Source organism: Bufo bufo, chromosome 5 (genome assembly GCF_905171765.1).
Source record: "Bufo bufo chromosome 5, aBufBuf1.1, whole genome shotgun sequence".
NCBI classification, from domain to species: domain Eukaryota; kingdom Metazoa; phylum Chordata; class Amphibia; order Anura; family Bufonidae; genus Bufo; species Bufo bufo.
In genome coordinates this window covers 121,833,557-121,851,135 of record NC_053393.1, presented here as the reverse complement: position 1 = coordinate 121,851,135, position 17,579 = coordinate 121,833,557, and the positions used below count along the sequence as shown (strand labels likewise).

Genomic DNA, 17,579 nt, shown 5'->3' with positions numbered 1-17,579 from the left:
TGCGACACCCCCCCTGCACCACCCGCCCACATAATATCATTCAGGGGTGCAGGGGGGGGGTTAATAAAACTTTATTTGGGGCATTTTAAAGTTTGATCGTGGGGATCAGAATCGGCTAAAAGCGCAGCAAACCGCAGGTCTGAATTGACCTGCGGTTTTCTGCGATCGTCGATACGGGGGGGTCAAATGACCCCCCCGCGTTGTTACGGGATGCCGGCTGAATGATTTCAGCCGGCATCCCGTTCCGATTAACCCCCGTGGTGCCGGAATCGCGGATTAAAGCCATGACGTACTGGTACGTCATGGGTCCTTAAGGATTCGGGACCCATGCCGTACCGATACGTCCTAAGTCCTTAAGGGGTTAATAGAGAGTGGTGTTGTCACGGTAGAATGGAGTGTGCGCAGCCCTAAGCTCCACCAACACCTCTGTCCCTGCCTACTTGCACGAACTAGACAGTGGTTCCTAAACTGAGTAGGTGCAGGGCCTTAAAGGTAATAATACAATACTGGAGAAAACAACAAACAAACTGACAGGCAGGCACAGGGGGGTAAAAAAAACAACAAGGCAAATACGAGCCGAGGTCAGTAGCCAGGAGGTCACATAAATACAGGAGGAGGACGCAAGGTCAAGGTCACAAACAAAGCCGAGGTCAGAAGCCAGGAGGTAACGTCAATACCAGGAAGGATTCAAAGTCGAGGTCAGAAAGCAAAGCCGAGGTCAAAACACACAAAGTCACAATACAGAATATGCTAGTGAAGGACGGAAGACCAATCACAGGTAAACTGTGGCATCAGGCTGCCTGTTTAAATAGCCCAGGCTGGTGAGTCACATGACTCACAATACACAGCCCAATACAGCCGAGCACCGATCATCATTATCGGCGCTCAGCTCTCCTGCTGCTCGCCTGCTGGCATGGAGAAGAGGACGCAGGCTTCATTACAGTACCCCCCCTTCCACGAGGGGCCACCGGACCCATAATCACTGGATTGGGTTTCTCCGGGGGAGCTAGATGGAATTTCTTCACCAACCTTTTAGCATGCATCTTACTAGCTGGTACCCAAGACCTCTCCTCAGGACCAAAACCCTTCCAGTGAACCAAATATTGCAACGAATTTCGGACCTTTCTCACATGAATAATTCTAGAAATTTCAAATTCTAGTTGACCGACAACTTCCACTGGTGTCGGAGATGCCTGTTTAGGGACTGCAGGAGACACATATTTTTTGAGCAAGGCTTTATGGAAAACATTATGGATATGAAAGGAATCAGGTAACCGTAACTTAAAAGACACAGGGTTAATTATGTCAATAATTTCATAAGGACCAATAAACCACTGTGCAAATTTATTCAAAGGTACTTTCAGAGATAAATTCTTGGTGGATAACCGCACTTTATCTCCCAACCCAAAATCCACTACTCGAGAGTGTTTTTTATTAGCATTAGTTTTTTGACTCTCGTGGGCTTTTCTCAGGTTCGACTGAACCTGGGCCCAGACTGTGCAAAGTTCTCTAGCCATTACATCAGCGTCTGGAATTTGCGAAGAGGACGGCGAACAAGAAGTAAATCGTGGATGAAAACCAAGATTACAGTAAAAAGGAGACATACCAGTAGATGAGTTAACCTGGTTGTTAATGGCGAACTCAGCCAGGGGCAGATGTTTCACCCACGACTGTTGATTGTCGGAGACATAACACCTCAAATACTGCTCCAGAGACTGGTTCAAACGTTCAGTTTGACCGTTGGTTTCAGGATGAAAGGCCGAAAAAAAAGACAGAGAGATGTTAAATTTCGGACAAAAAGCTCTCCAAAATCTAGATACGAATTGAACACCTCTATCCGAAACTACATTTTCAGGAATCCCAGGTAGGCGTATCACATGCTCTACAAATAGGGAGGCCACAATCTTAGCATTGGGCAGCTTTGACAGAGGGATAAAATGCACCATCTTACTAAATCTGTCAACCACCACCCATACCACTGACTTACCCTCTGAAACTGGAAAATCGGTGATAAAGTCCATGGAGATATGGGATCAAGGTCTATTAGGGATGGGTAGTGGACGTAACTCACCCGCCGGATGGGACCTAAGAGTCTTGCACCTGGCACACACCTCACATGAGAACACATACGAGTGGACATCTCTAGCCAGAGTGGGCCACCAATAAAATCTGGATATGAGGTCTTTGGTGGCATTGATACCCAGATGTCCACTAAACACGGAATTATGGCACTCACCCAACAGTTGGAGATGTAAATGGCCAGGGACAAACAATTTATCTGCAGGGGATTGTACCAGAGCAAAATGTTGTCCCTCAGTTATTTCAGTCGTCAGATCGGAGGAGACTGAAGCCACAATGATGCCTGCTGGTAATATTAGTTCTGGAGGAGTATCAGGAGGTTGAAAAGCACAAAAACTTCAGGATAGAGCATCTGCTTTAACATTTTTACTTCCTGGCCTGAAAGTAATACGAAAGTTAAAACGTGTAAAGAACAATGCCCACCTCGCCTGTCTGGGATTCAAACGTTTAGCAGATTCTAAAAACAATAAATTCTTATGATCAGTCAGAACAGTAACACAATGTTGGGCTCCCTCCAAAAAAGGGCGTAAACGAAAATAAAGCTTACAGCTTTCCTTAAACGCCAAAAAATATTTACGATCTCCTAAAAAACGGTCAGGCAATTTAACATGGGGCTCAATATTTTGGATGGAGGAAGCCTCAATAGGTGGAGCCTGATGCAACTCCTGCTGCTGTAGCCTCTTTCCCAACTCCTGCACCATCTAAGCAAGACTGTGTACCTGATCTGTGAGGAATCGCATAGGTTCCATGGTATTTGGTATAGCCTGTGATTCTCTCACGGTGGGATGGAGTGTGCGCAGCCCTAAGCTCCACCCACACCTCTGTCCCTGCCTGCTTGCACGATCCGCCCTAGGCGACGGGGTACAACTAGACGGTGGTTCCTAAACTGAGTACGTGCAGGGCCTTAAAGGTAAGAATGCAATACGGGAGAAAACAACAAACAAACTGACAGGCAGGCACAGAGGGGTAAAAAATACAAGGTAAATACGAGCCAAGGTCAGTAGCTAGGAGGTCACATAAATACAAAAGGAGGACGCAAGGTCGAGGTCACAAACAAAGCCGAGGTCAGAAGCCAGGAGGTAACGTCAATACCAGGGAGGATTCAAAGTCAAGGTCAGAAAGCAAAGCCGAGGTCAAAACACACAAGGTCACAATACAGAATACGCTAGTGAAGGACGGAAGACCAATCACAGGTAACTTTTGGCATCAGGCTGCCTGTTTAAATAGCCCTGGCTGATGAGTCACATGACATGGCCAGCGTCGCGTGACTCACAATACACAGCCCAACACAGCTGAGCACTGATCATCATTATCGGCGCTCAGCTCTCCTGCTGCTTGCCTGCTGCCATGTAGATGAGGACGCAGGCTGCATCCTCACCCCTCTCCATGCGCAGGGCGCCGGCGGTGCTGCGAAGGAAGCACACGTCGCTGACCCCTCGTTACAGGTGTATCTAGCACATTCTAAATCGCTTCATTTAAAAAATCTGCCTGCATCCACCTGAAAAAAAAGTTATAAAGTCTGGCCACTAGGGGTCTCACTTCCACCTAATTTGCAGTCCTCTTACTGCTGCCAAGCAAGATCCATCCCTGCTAACAGAGACTCAGAAGATGGCTGAGAGGAAATGGGGGAGTGTCAGAGCTAGCTGAGAATGTGTGCCTGATAAAAGATCTGCTTCTAACATCACAGGAGCCTTCTGTCTGTCTGTAAGTTTGATTTATCCCTCCTTATCTGTTCTGTAAGATCTGGAACTGAAAACATAGTAAGGGAAAGGACGTCCACTGTTTCTGAGTGAGATGCATCTAGCTGTGCAGCTGAAACAGGGAATAATATTCTCTCTATTAGAGAAGCTATGATTGTACAAAGAAACACAACCATTTTGACAACATTTTTGGAAAACTCAGTAAGGCTTTAACTTACTGCACATAACATAGAGAACACACAAATATGGCAGACACTTTCAGGATATTGTCATACATCTTTAAATGATTCATTTTGGATAAAAAAAATTGTTTGCAGATTTTGACTAAATTGTCAAGAAAGAAAGATGCTTGCAACCCCAGGAGAAGGAGTGGGCTACATGTGATGTTTTTGCATTTTTTTTTTTGCATCTTGCATTGGGGACAGAAGGCCTGTATAATTAGTGTAGCCTGTTACTTCTGTATGCCATTAGTGTGCTGCACATAACGGCTGTACTGAATTACTACCTATTAGCTGTCTGGTTTGTTTGAGAGGAAGATGGCGCAAACATTTGGAGCATGTTGGTCATCAGAATAATATTTCCTGATTTCCTTATTAATGGATTTATTTTCTTTTGCCAGAGATTGTCATTACTCACGTCACATCACTGTATGACGGACAGGGCACTGATCGGTATGATGGCTCCGTTGCGAGCATAGTTGCTTTGCAGCTGGGGGGCCTGGGTTCAAATCCCACTAAGGGCAACATCTGCATGGAGTTTGCATGTTTTTCCTTCTGCTTGGCTTTCCTGCAGGCGCTCTGGTTGTCCCGCAAACATACAGGGATTTAGATTATCAACTCCAATGGGGATAGGGACCGAGAGGGAGAACAATCTCAGTACAGCATTGCAGAATATGTTGGTGCTATATAGGTGAATACATATGATGTAAATCTGCTACTTGCTCTGATATTTTTATAGTAATGTTTGCTCAGAGCTTACATATATATAGTGGCTCACCAGCGCAACTAGATTTTGGTGGTAATTGCACCAAAATGTGGTGCAATTTGGTGCCTCTATGTGTAGAGATATTATCTGAGCCTACTCTAATAAGAGGTTTGGTTTACTGGAAAAGGGACCTGGCCTAATATGGTAAATTTTATGCCGCAATTCTGGTGTAAAATTGTGTCTCAAATTAAGCCATAAAGTAGAAAAAGCTTGTTCAAGTTATACAGGGAGATTTCTCACTCCCTTACGCTGCTTTACCAGTGTAAAAAAATCGCAAATGATGGGACTTTTTAAACACCATTGCCCCTAGATCATGGCACCAGTGACATTTCTACACCTCGCTCGTCACTTTCCTAAATGGGGGCATGGCAATGGTGGGATTTGAGCAGGCCCGTCTGCTCCAGAGTATGTCTGTGCTATATAAGTGAGTAAAATAAATAAAATAAATAAATAAATAAATAAAACTACATAAATGAAGAAGACATCTACACCAGCTACAAGCATTTCATTACCGGCACAGGGACAGAAGGAGGATATACTTAAAGGGGTTGTCCAAATTGCTTTTATTGATGACCTATCCTCAGGATGGGTCATCAATATCAGATCGGGCGGAGGGCCGACAAATGGCACATTCACTTCTATGGGACGGCTCCTTCCTATTCAAGTGTATAAGAACGAGCCGTCCCGTTGATGTGAATGGGACAGCTTTGTGTAATTACACCTGCTCACCGCTGCGGTTGCGAAGGCGAGCAGGTAAACAATGAAGAAAAGGCAGCGCTGGCACGTCACGCGCCTTCTCTTCAACCAGCTGATGAGCAGGGGTGATGGGTCATGGACACCCGCCGATCTGATATCATCAATAAAAATAACTTGGACAACCCCTTTAATTTATGATGCGGCATGCTCGTCATAAACTTATCGCATCCTCCTATGGATATGAAGAATAAATGACCCCCAAAGTGTCTAGCCTAGCACTTTCTCTAATGCCACTAGACGTAACGTAGCTATCCTATAAATTAATGGGGTTGTCCGGGATCAAATAGATTTTTAAAAACATGATATTTTACCATGTCTGGCTGATTCAAGGTCCCCCTGTTGTGTTCCTGTATTTTTAGCACTTCTCCAGTGCTCCCACGGTCCCCCCCAGAATACTGACATGTTTGTGTATATCTGCGGTAACTTCCTGTCGCACTGGGTCCCACAAGGCAGCGCAGCATCGCGGCGCCCAGGCTGTCAGTCATATCAGTCTCCACTCCTCCGTGCATCCTCCTCCCTCATTGATATTCCGCCTCCTGCCCGCATATCCCTCCTCTCTTTCTTCATAGATAAGGCTGCGCAATGCCCTGTGACGTCACCGGACCAGAGGGGCATTAGATATCCCTGATGTTACCTCCTACAAACCTCCCTCCCTGCGCTCTGCATAATATTCTTGTCTGCCGGTGACCTCACCGGACCAGAGGGCCATTACTTAGCGCAGCCTGTTGCCGCCCACTACGCGCCCTCCCTGCGCTCTGAATAATGTCCATGGGTGCCGGTGACCTCACCGGGCTCCCTGCGAAGCGAAAGAAGAGGCTTCGCTCTCCACAAGGGGGTCCGGTACGTCACTAACTTGTAGAGAAACCTCACTTCCGGCTCAGAATTTGAGATTAGAAAACGGGGCATCAGAAAAGCAAAATAAAGGTAATGCAGGCATGTATGTACAATTAAGGGTAGAACAATCCCGGACAACCCCTATAATGTTCTACCCTTTTAATAGATCTTGAAACATGACTTGGATAATAAATAAAATGAATCCCTTTTTCGCAGAATTCCAGAGTAGTATGTATTGCCTATAGGCTTCTTCGCGGCGACTAAGGCGCACTCTGCTAGGAGAGATAGCGCCCCCCAAATCCAAGCCTTGCACCAAACTTATCATCCAGCCTGAGCCGCTGTGATAGCTCTAAAGTCTTGAAAACCTGTCTAAATTTACTCCAGCTATAGGATTACTAAATCTCCCCTACTGTATCAATGAAATAAAACTCCATGCAAAAAAAAATTAAAAAATACGGTAAGGGTAATTTCACACTTGTGGCACAGGAATTCGGCAAGCAGTTCAGTCGCCAGAACTGCCTGCCGGATCCGTCAAAACATATGCCAACTGATGGCATTTGTAAGAATGATCAGGATCCTGATCCGTCTTACAAATGCATTGAAATGCCGGATCCGTCTTTCCGCGGTCATCCGGCATTTATTTTTTTCACATTTTTTTTTCGGTCTGCGCATGACGGATCCGGCATTCAGGGAAGTGTTCCGTTTTTTTGGCCGGAGATAAAACCGTAGCATGCTGCGGTATTATCTCTGTCCTGATCAGTCAAAAAGACTGAACTGAAGACATCCTGATGCATCCTGAACGGATTGCTCTCCATTCAGAATGCATGGGGATATGCCTGATCAGTTCTTTTCAGGTATTGAGCCCCTAGGACGGAAGTCTATGGCGGAAAAAAAAAACGCTGGTGTGAAAGTAGCCTAATTAAATCGACCAGTTGTAACACAGGTGCCTGCTGAGGCTGTTCCCTTGGTGTCCACTAGATGGCGGCAGAGAACCTTCATCCGGCCCATAGCCATCAAAAGTCAAATGTGAGCGAGAAGAAAGGAAGGAGAGGTCTGGATTGTGGAGATCTGCGCTTTGCTTGGTCCGTGTTTGGGATTTTTTTGGCCGCTCTGTGGGATCTCTGCTCAGGTCCTGGGATTAGGCAGCAGGATTGCACTTGTGGTGGAGCTGCTGAATGAAGCTCTGGAGGAGATACTACTACACAGGGATCTGTAGGGCACTGCAGGTGCTGAATCTCTAAGAAAGTGCAGCTACGCCTTAAGGAGCTGTCCAGCCACCCTCCTCCTGAGGCTGTCTCCGCAGGACACTAATATTGGGAGTGCTAGTCCTCGCCATGGGCTGCTGTACAGGACGGTGTACACTGATTTTCCTCTGCACTTTACAGATGGTGAGTACACCCCATACATGCACTTTCCTATGGACCTCCTGCTGGAAGGAGATCAGTCAACTTGCCTTCAATGTCCTGTCTGTGTCTGGTATCAGGGCTCCAGACTGCTGGATGTAATGTATTCCCTGACATGCTGTCAAATTGATGTGCCTCCTGTCCGACGACTACGGTAACGCTGATACGCCGTATCTAATCTGGCCACAGAAGTGGTTTTAGGTTCCAGGAGGCGGTTTGACACCTCCATGTGACTATCCGCAGAGGTTATCGCCGTCTGAAATCCGTCTAGTGATTTGGATGCATGCTTGATTCTGTCTGCAAAGCTTACCCATGAAAGTGTAGCAAAGTCTAGGGGTTGTCTCGCTTCGACAAATCACGTAGGCAGAGTTAATACCGGGCACTTACTAATGTATTGTGATTGTCCATGTTGCCTCCTTTGCTGGCTTGATTCGTATTTCCATCGCATTATACTCTGCTCGTATCCAGGGGTTACGACCACCCTGTGCTTGCACACTATAGGAAATAGCACCGTACATACGAGGTGGTCAGAACGGGATCTACTGCGCATGCGTGCCTATGAGTGCTCCCACAGTCCTGGCCACAGGAGAAGTCGATGCATTTTCCAATCGTGTGCAAGCACGACCACCGCTGATGGATTACAGGTTGGTCGTAACCCCTGGAAACGAGAATTGTATAATGTGATGGGAAAATGAATCAAGCCAGCAAAGAAGGGAATATGGACAATCAGAATACATTAGTAAGTGCCTTCTATTAACTTCCTCTACATGATAAATGCCGTTTGCTGAAGTGAAGCTTTAACTAAGAACCAACATGGTCCATTGGAGGTGCCCATAGACATTCAAGTGCATCTTCAAAAATACTTTCAGGTGAGATTCTCCATCCATTGAATGTCATTCACCACTTGTCCATAACCTTAACATAATGGGCAAAAATGTCCAACTGGGTAGCTTTGTGATAGCCCTTCACCCTAATGGATTGTGCCCCATTCTTACCCGAGCATGTGATAGCCCGTCACCCTCATGGATTGTGCCCCATTCTTACCCGAGCATGTGATAGCCCGTCACCCTCATGGATTGTGCCCCATTGGTACCTGAGCATGTGATAGCCCGTCACCCTCATGGATTGTGCCCCATTCTTACCCGAGCATGTGATAGCCCGTCACCCTAATGGATTGTGCCCCATTCTTACCCAAGCATGTGATAGCCAGTCACCCTCATGGATTGTGACTCATTCTTACCCGAGCATGTGATAGCCCGTCGCTCTGATGGATTGTGCCCCATTCTTACCCGGGCATGTGATAGCCTGTCGCCCTCATGGATTGTGCCTCATTCTTACCCGAGCATGTGATAGCCCGTCGCCCTCATGGATTGTGCATCATTCTTACCCGAGCATGTGATAGCCCATCGCTCTCATGGATTGTGCCCCATTTATACCCAAGCATGTGCTAGCCAGTCACCCTCATGGATTGTGCCCCATTCTTACCCAGTCATGTGATAGCCAGTCACCCTCATGGATTGTGACTCATTCTTACCCGAGCATGTGATAGCCCGTCACTCTCATGGATTGTGCCCCATTCTTACCCAGTCATGTGATAGCCAGTCACCCTCATGGATTGTGACTCATTCTTACCCGAGCATGTGATAGCCCGTCACTCATGGATTGTGCCCCATTCTTACCCGGGCATGTGATAGCCCGTCGCCCTCATGGATTGTGCATCATTCTTACCCGAGCATGTGATAGCCCGTCGCCCTCATGGATTGTGCATCATTCTTACCCAGGCATGTGATAGCCCATCGCTCTCATGGATTGTGCCCCATTCTTACCCAAGCATGTGATAGCCCATCGCCCTCATGGATTGTGCCTCATTCTTACCCGAGCTTGTGATAGCCCGTCGCCCTCATGGATTGTGCCTCATTCTTACCCGAGCATGTGATAGCCCGTCACCCTCATGGATTGTGCCCTATTCTTACCCGGGCATGTGATAGCCCATCGCCCTCATGGATTGTGCCCTATTCTTACCCAGGCATGTGATAGCCCATCGCCCTCATGGATTGTGCCCCATTCGTACCCGAGCATGTGATAGCCCATCGCCCTCATGGATTGTGCCCCATTCGTACCCGAGCATGTGATAGCCCGTCGCCCTCATGGATTGTGCCCCATTCTTACCCGAGCATTCAGCAGCATATGATTTTCATGTGGGGTTATTGTGATCAATGCTAGATATTGTCCTGCTGGGTCCTGGACACTTCACTACCTGTCCCCGGTCTGGATGAGTGTGTACACGGTCCATTGTTTGCTGGTGGAAGGAGCTGTCACTTCTGGGATTGTGTTGTAGCCTTATCTCTCTGACAACCCTCTAGTTTGCATAAATCTAACAAAAGAGAGATGTCATTTTTCTTCCTGCGGCTGCTCACGGCTGCATTGTGTGCCGGCTGCCCTCCAACACTTCTGAAATTGCTTTACAATTGTGTGATTGGGGGGGGAGAGAGAGTGGGATGTTGTATTTGCACAGTACCAGTGTATTTAGGGCTTTTTATCCTGACCTGGTACAACGTCTGCGGTAGCCATAACCATCTGGATTTATCTGCAATCCAATCATAATGAATAGATGGTTGAATGTAACTAGATTATAGGACAGCACGGTATAATATATACCCATGTTGTATATACAATTTAAAGGGACCCTCCAGTTCATGAAAAAAAAAAAAATCTCACCTTACCTGGGGAACAAACAGAACACTTACCTTTTAGTTACAGGTCCACCAGTTCCCAGGCAACTCTTCGAAGATGGCGGCACTGCTTCTCAGACTACCTGATGCACACTGTGCACCGGTAGCCCAAGACACTTCCTGCTTTTTCAGCTCTGCTCTTGGATTGGCCAGAACCACTCATGTGAGCAGTGCTGGCCAATCCAGGCAGCTGGTTATGTATATGAAATTTAAGGGGGTTGTCTGGGTTCAGAGATGACCCCGGACATATCCCGATCTTCACCCCTTCGGTCGCCTGATATGAACATCATTTTGTGCTCTGAATCGCGCAGGGCCAGGGCTTTTTTGTTTACTTTTATTGGCACACAGCTAGGCAGAGGCTTCCACCCCCTAGTGTTCCCGTGGACTTTACCACCGCCCTAGCCCGCCCATTAGTGCCAGTGACATCACTGGGTTCACTGCTGGGCAGAAGCCTCTGCCTAGCAGTCCCTATGGAGAGCCTGGTACATCACCAGATCTTAAAAAAAATGCCTTTGCCCTGCACAATTCAGCGCAGGACAAAGAAGAGCATCGGAGCATGAAATGCTCATATCAGGGGGGCCAGAGGGGTGAAGATGGGGATATGTCCAGGTTCAGCTCTGAACCCAGACAACCTTTTTAAAGAGACCCTCCAGCTCAAGATTTAAAAAAAAAAACACATTTACTGGGGAACAAACAGAACACTTACCTGGTACTCACCTTTTAGTCACAGTTTCACCAGTTCCCATGCTCCTCTTCTGTCATCCCAGACGGCCGCACTGGTTCTCAGACTACTTGATGCACGCGGTGCACTTCCTGCTTGTTCAGCCCTGCTCTCGGATTGGCCAGCACCGCTCATGTGTGCAGAGATGACCAATCCAAGGGCAGCAGGGAGTGTCTTGGACTACTAAATCCACAGGGTGCTTCAGGTAGTCCGAGAAACAGGGCAGCCATCTTGGATGGCAGAAGTGGAGAAAAGAAGGGCACCGTGTACATGTTCTGTTCCATCCCCAGTAAATATCAATTATTTTTCTTGAACCGGAGGGTCGCTTTAGTGAAACTTTTAACTTCTTTTAGTAAAAATAGACATCTTGGGGGATGTTCAGCACTGACTATAGAGAAGATCTCGGATATATTTGATATCTTATGAAAAATGAATTTTGATCGGTGCAGGTCCGTATGCAGAGACCTTCGTGGTTGAGATTTTGTGGGTAAACTCCATAGTGATAAGACCCCCCCCCCCCCCCCCCAGACACACGGCAGATTTGAGACCGAATAGAAATAAAAATATCAGGTGACATTAGGACAATGGTGATGGCGGCAAAAAAGGACCCTGAGCAATCCAATCTCATCAGTCAAAAGAATGGGAGTAGTCACGGATTGTGCCGCTTAGACTAGATTTACATATGGACTATTGATAACATAGGACTGTTTCCTACTATATAAATGAATAAAGAGGACCTCTCATCTCATCTGACATGTCTGTTTTAATAACTAATGACAGTCGGGGAGCATCTTTTCTTGGAACGTTATGCTGTGCCATTCCTTTTTGAAATGCATGAATAAGTTGACAACTGGGTGTTACGACACAGGGTGTGAGTGCGTCCCCCACATAGTATAAGGTTGGCAGTGTCAGAATGTGTAGGGTCACGCCCCTCTGAACAGGGGAATAGTAGCATCCATTAATGGAGGAATAACAGAGGAACTGAACAACCTACAATTATGAAAATAGGTGATTCAAACTAAAACAGACACTTCATGAGAGGTGACAGGTCCTCTTTAAAGGGGCTTTCCAACCTTAATTCATCCCCAAGCTCTGGCTGCAGCAACTGCCTTTAGTACGGCACATGATTGCTTTAGCGGTGTGAACAGGACCACCACACAGTTGGATTTTAAAGGGTTAATATGTGCCTACTCTTATATTTTACACCCTAAGCAGCAACCAGGAAAGTCCGGAAAACCAGGGAAAGGCGATACCAGATGTGAAGGTCGGCTCTCTTCATGGATGAAGAACCCCTAGCGTTCTTTTTTCCTGTTGAAGTCAACGGAGGCTACAAACCACCAGGGATAGATGAAACATGGAAGGGGCTCTGTGTGAATGGGAATGTCCTATCGTGATTTCCCATGTGTCTTCTGGGTCCATTTATTGGAAGGTCCACACCCCAGAAATCAGCCCTCTTACAGCACTTTGGGGAGTCTTTTACAAATAATCTCCTCTCCCAGAGGAGCAGGACTTAGAAGACCATATTACCTGCTTTACCTTGTGGTCTTCTCCACGCCAGCGCTTCCGAATCCCACCGACCTTTTCATGTTGAGCTGTGGAGCTCGCTGATTAATACCTTGTGCATTGAACTATCCAGCAAGGTCATGATATTTTAGAAGCCAAACTGTAGATTTATAATCCCTTACTGGAGGTCATTTCAGTTCTAGCTGGAAAGTACTTATTACTAAATCACATCCACTCGTTTTAGGGTCATTAAGAAAGATTTATTCTCCTTTCCTCCGCAGTGGGACTTGTCTCGGTGTAACTAGTGTATGGGAATTAGGGGCAATTTACAAAAAGTTTATTAAAACAATAAGAGTACGGAATATTCTGACAGCTCGGGTGTAGAGGTAACGATTAACTTTATTTCTTTGCTTCTTTTTAGCAAAAATTTCCAATAACGTCTATGTTCTTGTATACGTATCTGTAAGGCCTCTTTCACACGGGCGTCGCGTGTGAGGGCCGGACAAGATGCAGGTGCGTTGCGGAAAAATGCGTGATTTTTCTGCGCCAGTGCAAAGCGTTTCAAAAGTTCGGGGATCGGTGTTGTGTAGATTGTATTATTTTATAAAATAATAGCATTCTTAATACAGAATGCTTAGTAAAATGTCCATTGAGGGGTTAAAAATAATAAACGAATTTAACTCACCCCATCCACTTGATCGCGTAGCGGATCTCCTCTTCTTTCTACTTTCTTCAGGACCTGGGTAAAGGACCTTTGATGACGTCACTGCGCTCATCGTATGGTGATGGACCATGTGATGAGCGCAGTGACGTCACCACAGGTCCTTTTCATCAAAAATGAAAGAAGACATGTCAGGCTGAGCGTTCAAGTGGATTAAGGTGAGTTTATTAATTGTTTTTTATTTTTTAACCCCTCCATCCCTAGTTTACTTAGCATTCTGTATTAAGAATGCTATTATTTTCCCTTATAACCATGTTATAAGGAAAAATAATGAAGATCGGGTCCCCATCCCGATAGTCTCCTAGCAACCATGCGTGAAAATCGCACCGCATCCGCACTTGCTTGCGGATGCTTGCGATTTTCACGCAGCCCCATTCACTTCTATGGGGCCTGCGTTGCGTGAAAAACACACAATATAGAGCTTGCTGCGATTTTCACGCAACGCACCAGTGATGCGTTAAAATCACCGCTCATGTGCACAGCCCCATTGGAGTAAATGGGTCCAGATTCAGTGCGGGTGCAATGCGTTCACCTCACGCATTGCACCCGCGCGGAATTCTCGCCCGTGTAAAAGGGGTCTAAGTCCTTTTCCGTCCGGATGTGTGTAGCTTCTATCATTTCCATTGGTCTGTGCACATGAGCGTAGTTTTTTATACACCATCTCTGCGTCCAGGAAAAATCGCAGCATGTTCTATATTGTGCGTTTTTCACGCAGCCCTCGCCCCATAGAAGTGAATGGGGCTTGTGTGAAAAACTCAAGGCATCCGGATGCAATGCGTTTTTCACTGATGGTTTTACAAGATGTAGATTGTTATTCTTCAGTTTTTTCTTCACATGCATGCAATCCGGATACAATCTAGCTGGGGAAAAAACGGAAACATTGAACGCAATAGCAGGAAAATCTGATTGAACTTGGGTGCAAAACCATCCGTTTTTTCCTGAACAGATCCATATCGCTTGTGTGAAAAAAGATCTAAGGACATGAACACATCTGCGTCGGAGGCTCAGTTGGGGGCTCCGTCACAGATTTCGTCAAAAATATTGGACCACTTAAAAAATGGCTCCCAAACAGGAAACTGAATGGAGCCCATTATACTCCATGGGATCTGTTTGACTCCGTTGCGGTCAGTAATGTACCAAATCCGGCATTTCTGTTATTTTCTTTGTTCTGCTCCTATAACAGAGTAGTGTTGAGTGCGAATATTCGAATTGCGAATTTAAATCGCGAATATCGCCACTTCGAGAATTCGCAAATATTTAGACTATAGTGCTATATATTCATATTCGCGAATAGAGTTGAATATTCTAATCGCGAATTTATCGCAAATATATTACATTGCCGATTTTCGCAATCAAGCAAGCAATGACTGGGGATCTCGAATTCTCGAATTTTCTAATTTATGGCGAATATTCGGCCAAAAATTCACTAAATATTGCGAATTTTGCCTATGCCGCTCATCACTATAACAGAGCAGAAATACAGAAATGAAGAACGATGATGTGAAACAGACCTAAGCAGAATTCTTCCTTTTTCTAACCTCAATGTGCAATAGACATGTATCACTGCTGTTTTGTTATTTTTGCTTATTATACTTTATATTTAGTTTTTACTTTGTTAATCTTTTGTTGCATTGAAACTGTCAGCAAGTAGGCTGGCTGCCACTGATTGATCTTCTTATGGCTTCATCTATCCTAATTATAAACTTGTTGATGCATAAACATCCACGTAGTTTAATTAAAGGGGTTATTTCACAAAGATAACTTATACAATTATACATTTCTATGATTTCTAACATTCATAAAATTAGAATTGATAAAAATTGGATCATTGGGGATCTACCTGCTGGGACCTCCCACAATCCTAACAGCTAGGGGTCCACAAGCCCCCTCTCTGATTGGACAGGTAGTGCACATGTCATCCTCTGTTCCGTTCACTTTTTGGGGGCTGACCTAGACAACGATCCATCAGTCCAATACAGGTGCCCTCACACTTGGCGAAATCCGCAACATCCAGACTTCCCCCATCTTATCCTATGGGGCTGAAAATTGTCTATCCCCACATTCTGCAGCGTAAATAATGTGTTGTGGATTTTCTGTATGAGACACCCTCTCTTGAATTCAATGGGAAACTGATTCTGCAGTTGCAAACGCAGATTTAGGGCCGGCTCGTTCACACGGCCGTATGGCTTTTTCAGTGTTTTGCGGGCCGTTTTTAACGGATCCGTTTTTCCGTTTTTTGTTTCAGTAATGTCTCCGGTTCTGTTTTTCCATATGCCGTATACAGTAATTAGGCTGGGCATAACATTTTCAATAGATGGTTCCGCAAAAACGGAACGGATACGGAAGACATACGGAGTACATTCCGTATGTGTTCCTTTTTTTGCGGACTTGAATGCAGCCGCGGAACGTGATTTGCGGGCAATGATAGGACATGTTCTATCTTTCAACGGAACGGAAAAACAAAAATCCGAAAACGGAATGCATACGGAGTACATTCTGTTTTTTTGTGGAACCATTGAAATGAATGATTCCGTATAAGGAACGCAAAAAACGTTTGTGTGAAAGTAGCCTTAGTTGCAGATTTTTCCAGTGGATAAGCGATAAATTATTTTCGTGGGATAACCTGTTTAAAAGCACATTCTGTGGCCATAACTCAAAATCTAAGTTTCGGCCAAACTCCTGCTCCTCTTATCTCTATGGAGAATTTTGCACTTTGGCCAGAATGTTACTTAACATGGATATTTACATGTTAATGGCCCTAGCTGCAGGGATGTTTTTTTTTCGCAATGGGATACTTTTTTTTCTAAGAAACGATTTCAGCCGTATCCATTGCTAACAGGTGCATCAAAGCGGGCTCTCACCAATGCCATCTCCATGGCAAACATTAGCAGTAGATTGTGCTGCTCCTAAAAAGTTCAAACTGGCCATACACAGTAATTAAATGTCAATTTTGGTGGGAATGGCCAACCTTCTAATGAGTCTTCCCAGATGGGAGAGAAGGACTGGGCTGTTAGTTTTCAACATGCCCTATCCTTTTGTTCTCAGGAGATAATCCATTGGCAGACGTGTCTGACAGGGACTTATTTAACTCTACTATACCTGTAAAAGCGGCGCTGAGCTTTCAATAAACTTTGCATTAATCAGTAGTACAGTGTGTGTACATGAGTAATTACACGACTTCTGCCCGTTATATCACTTGTATCTGGCATTTTTAGCAGTTTTACTTGCTGAATATCTCTTAGACATGGTGAGTGGAGACTAGCTCCCATCCACTGCACATACAGAAAGTTGAAGGAAATATCCTTCCTAACTGTCTCTCAGTCATTCAGAAGCAGCCCCAGGGTAATGGAGGACATTACTAAGAAGTACTGACCTGTATTTTTGTGAATTAAGCACTTGTGATGAGCTATAACCTTCCTATGTAGCTTTGCTGTGTCTCTTTGTCTGTGTCCTCCTCACTCCTACCCACTTGTCACGGTAGGTAAGATAAGGGAAGGAAACAGAACACGGCAAGGCAAACAAAACAACTGACTAGGCCCCAAATGCTAGGGAACAAAGGGGTCACCTCCTAGCAATCCCTAAAACACTTTCCCTAAGCTGCTATGCCCATGTGCATACCTCGATGGTAGATATGCACATGCCCACGTACATAAGACTATGATACACTGAACCAAAACCTCAGCTGTAGGGAAGAGGGAAAGACACCCAGCTCCTTCAACAACCGAAGGAGCTAGTGTCACCCTAGAGGCCTAGTCAAAACAGACACAGAAGGAACAAGGAAAAAGGACTTATCTGAAGATGTGTTGGAGCAGACGATCCACCAAACACCCAGAGCTCACACAAGGCAGAACTATAACCCGCAAAGGCTATAAGGAGAGGGAGGAATAAATAGCCTCACCAATTACCTAAATAGCAACACCTGGGAGGAGGTGGGATTCAGCTCAAACACACAACTAAACAAACTGTCAGATCGAGTCACGTGCAGCAACTCTGACAGATCTCCTCAGAAAACCCACAGGGCAGGGCGTGACACTACTCCCCTCTCCATAGAACTAGACATTTCTCACTGATAAAACATATTGCAGAGTTTCTTCTGGTCACTCACACTATTGATTTTTGCAAAATTGTGTAAAAAGTTAGTGACTA

At 45.5% G+C, this 17,579-nt stretch overlaps 1 protein-coding gene across 1 annotated transcript in view; it reads left to right on the top strand.

The window, feature by feature from the left end:
- The first annotated feature begins 7,344 nt into the window (after positions 1 to 7,344).
- Positions 7,345 to 17,579, top strand: part of NKAIN3 (sodium/potassium transporting ATPase interacting 3) — a 703,104-nt gene continuing 692,869 nt past the window's right edge. The window contains exon 1 of the mRNA XM_040432963.1: positions 7,345 to 7,741. Within this exon, the coding sequence (XP_040288897.1) occupies positions 7,688 to 7,741 (54 nt within the window). The 5' untranslated portion in view covers positions 7,345 to 7,687. The remainder of the gene's footprint in view (positions 7,742 to 17,579) is intronic.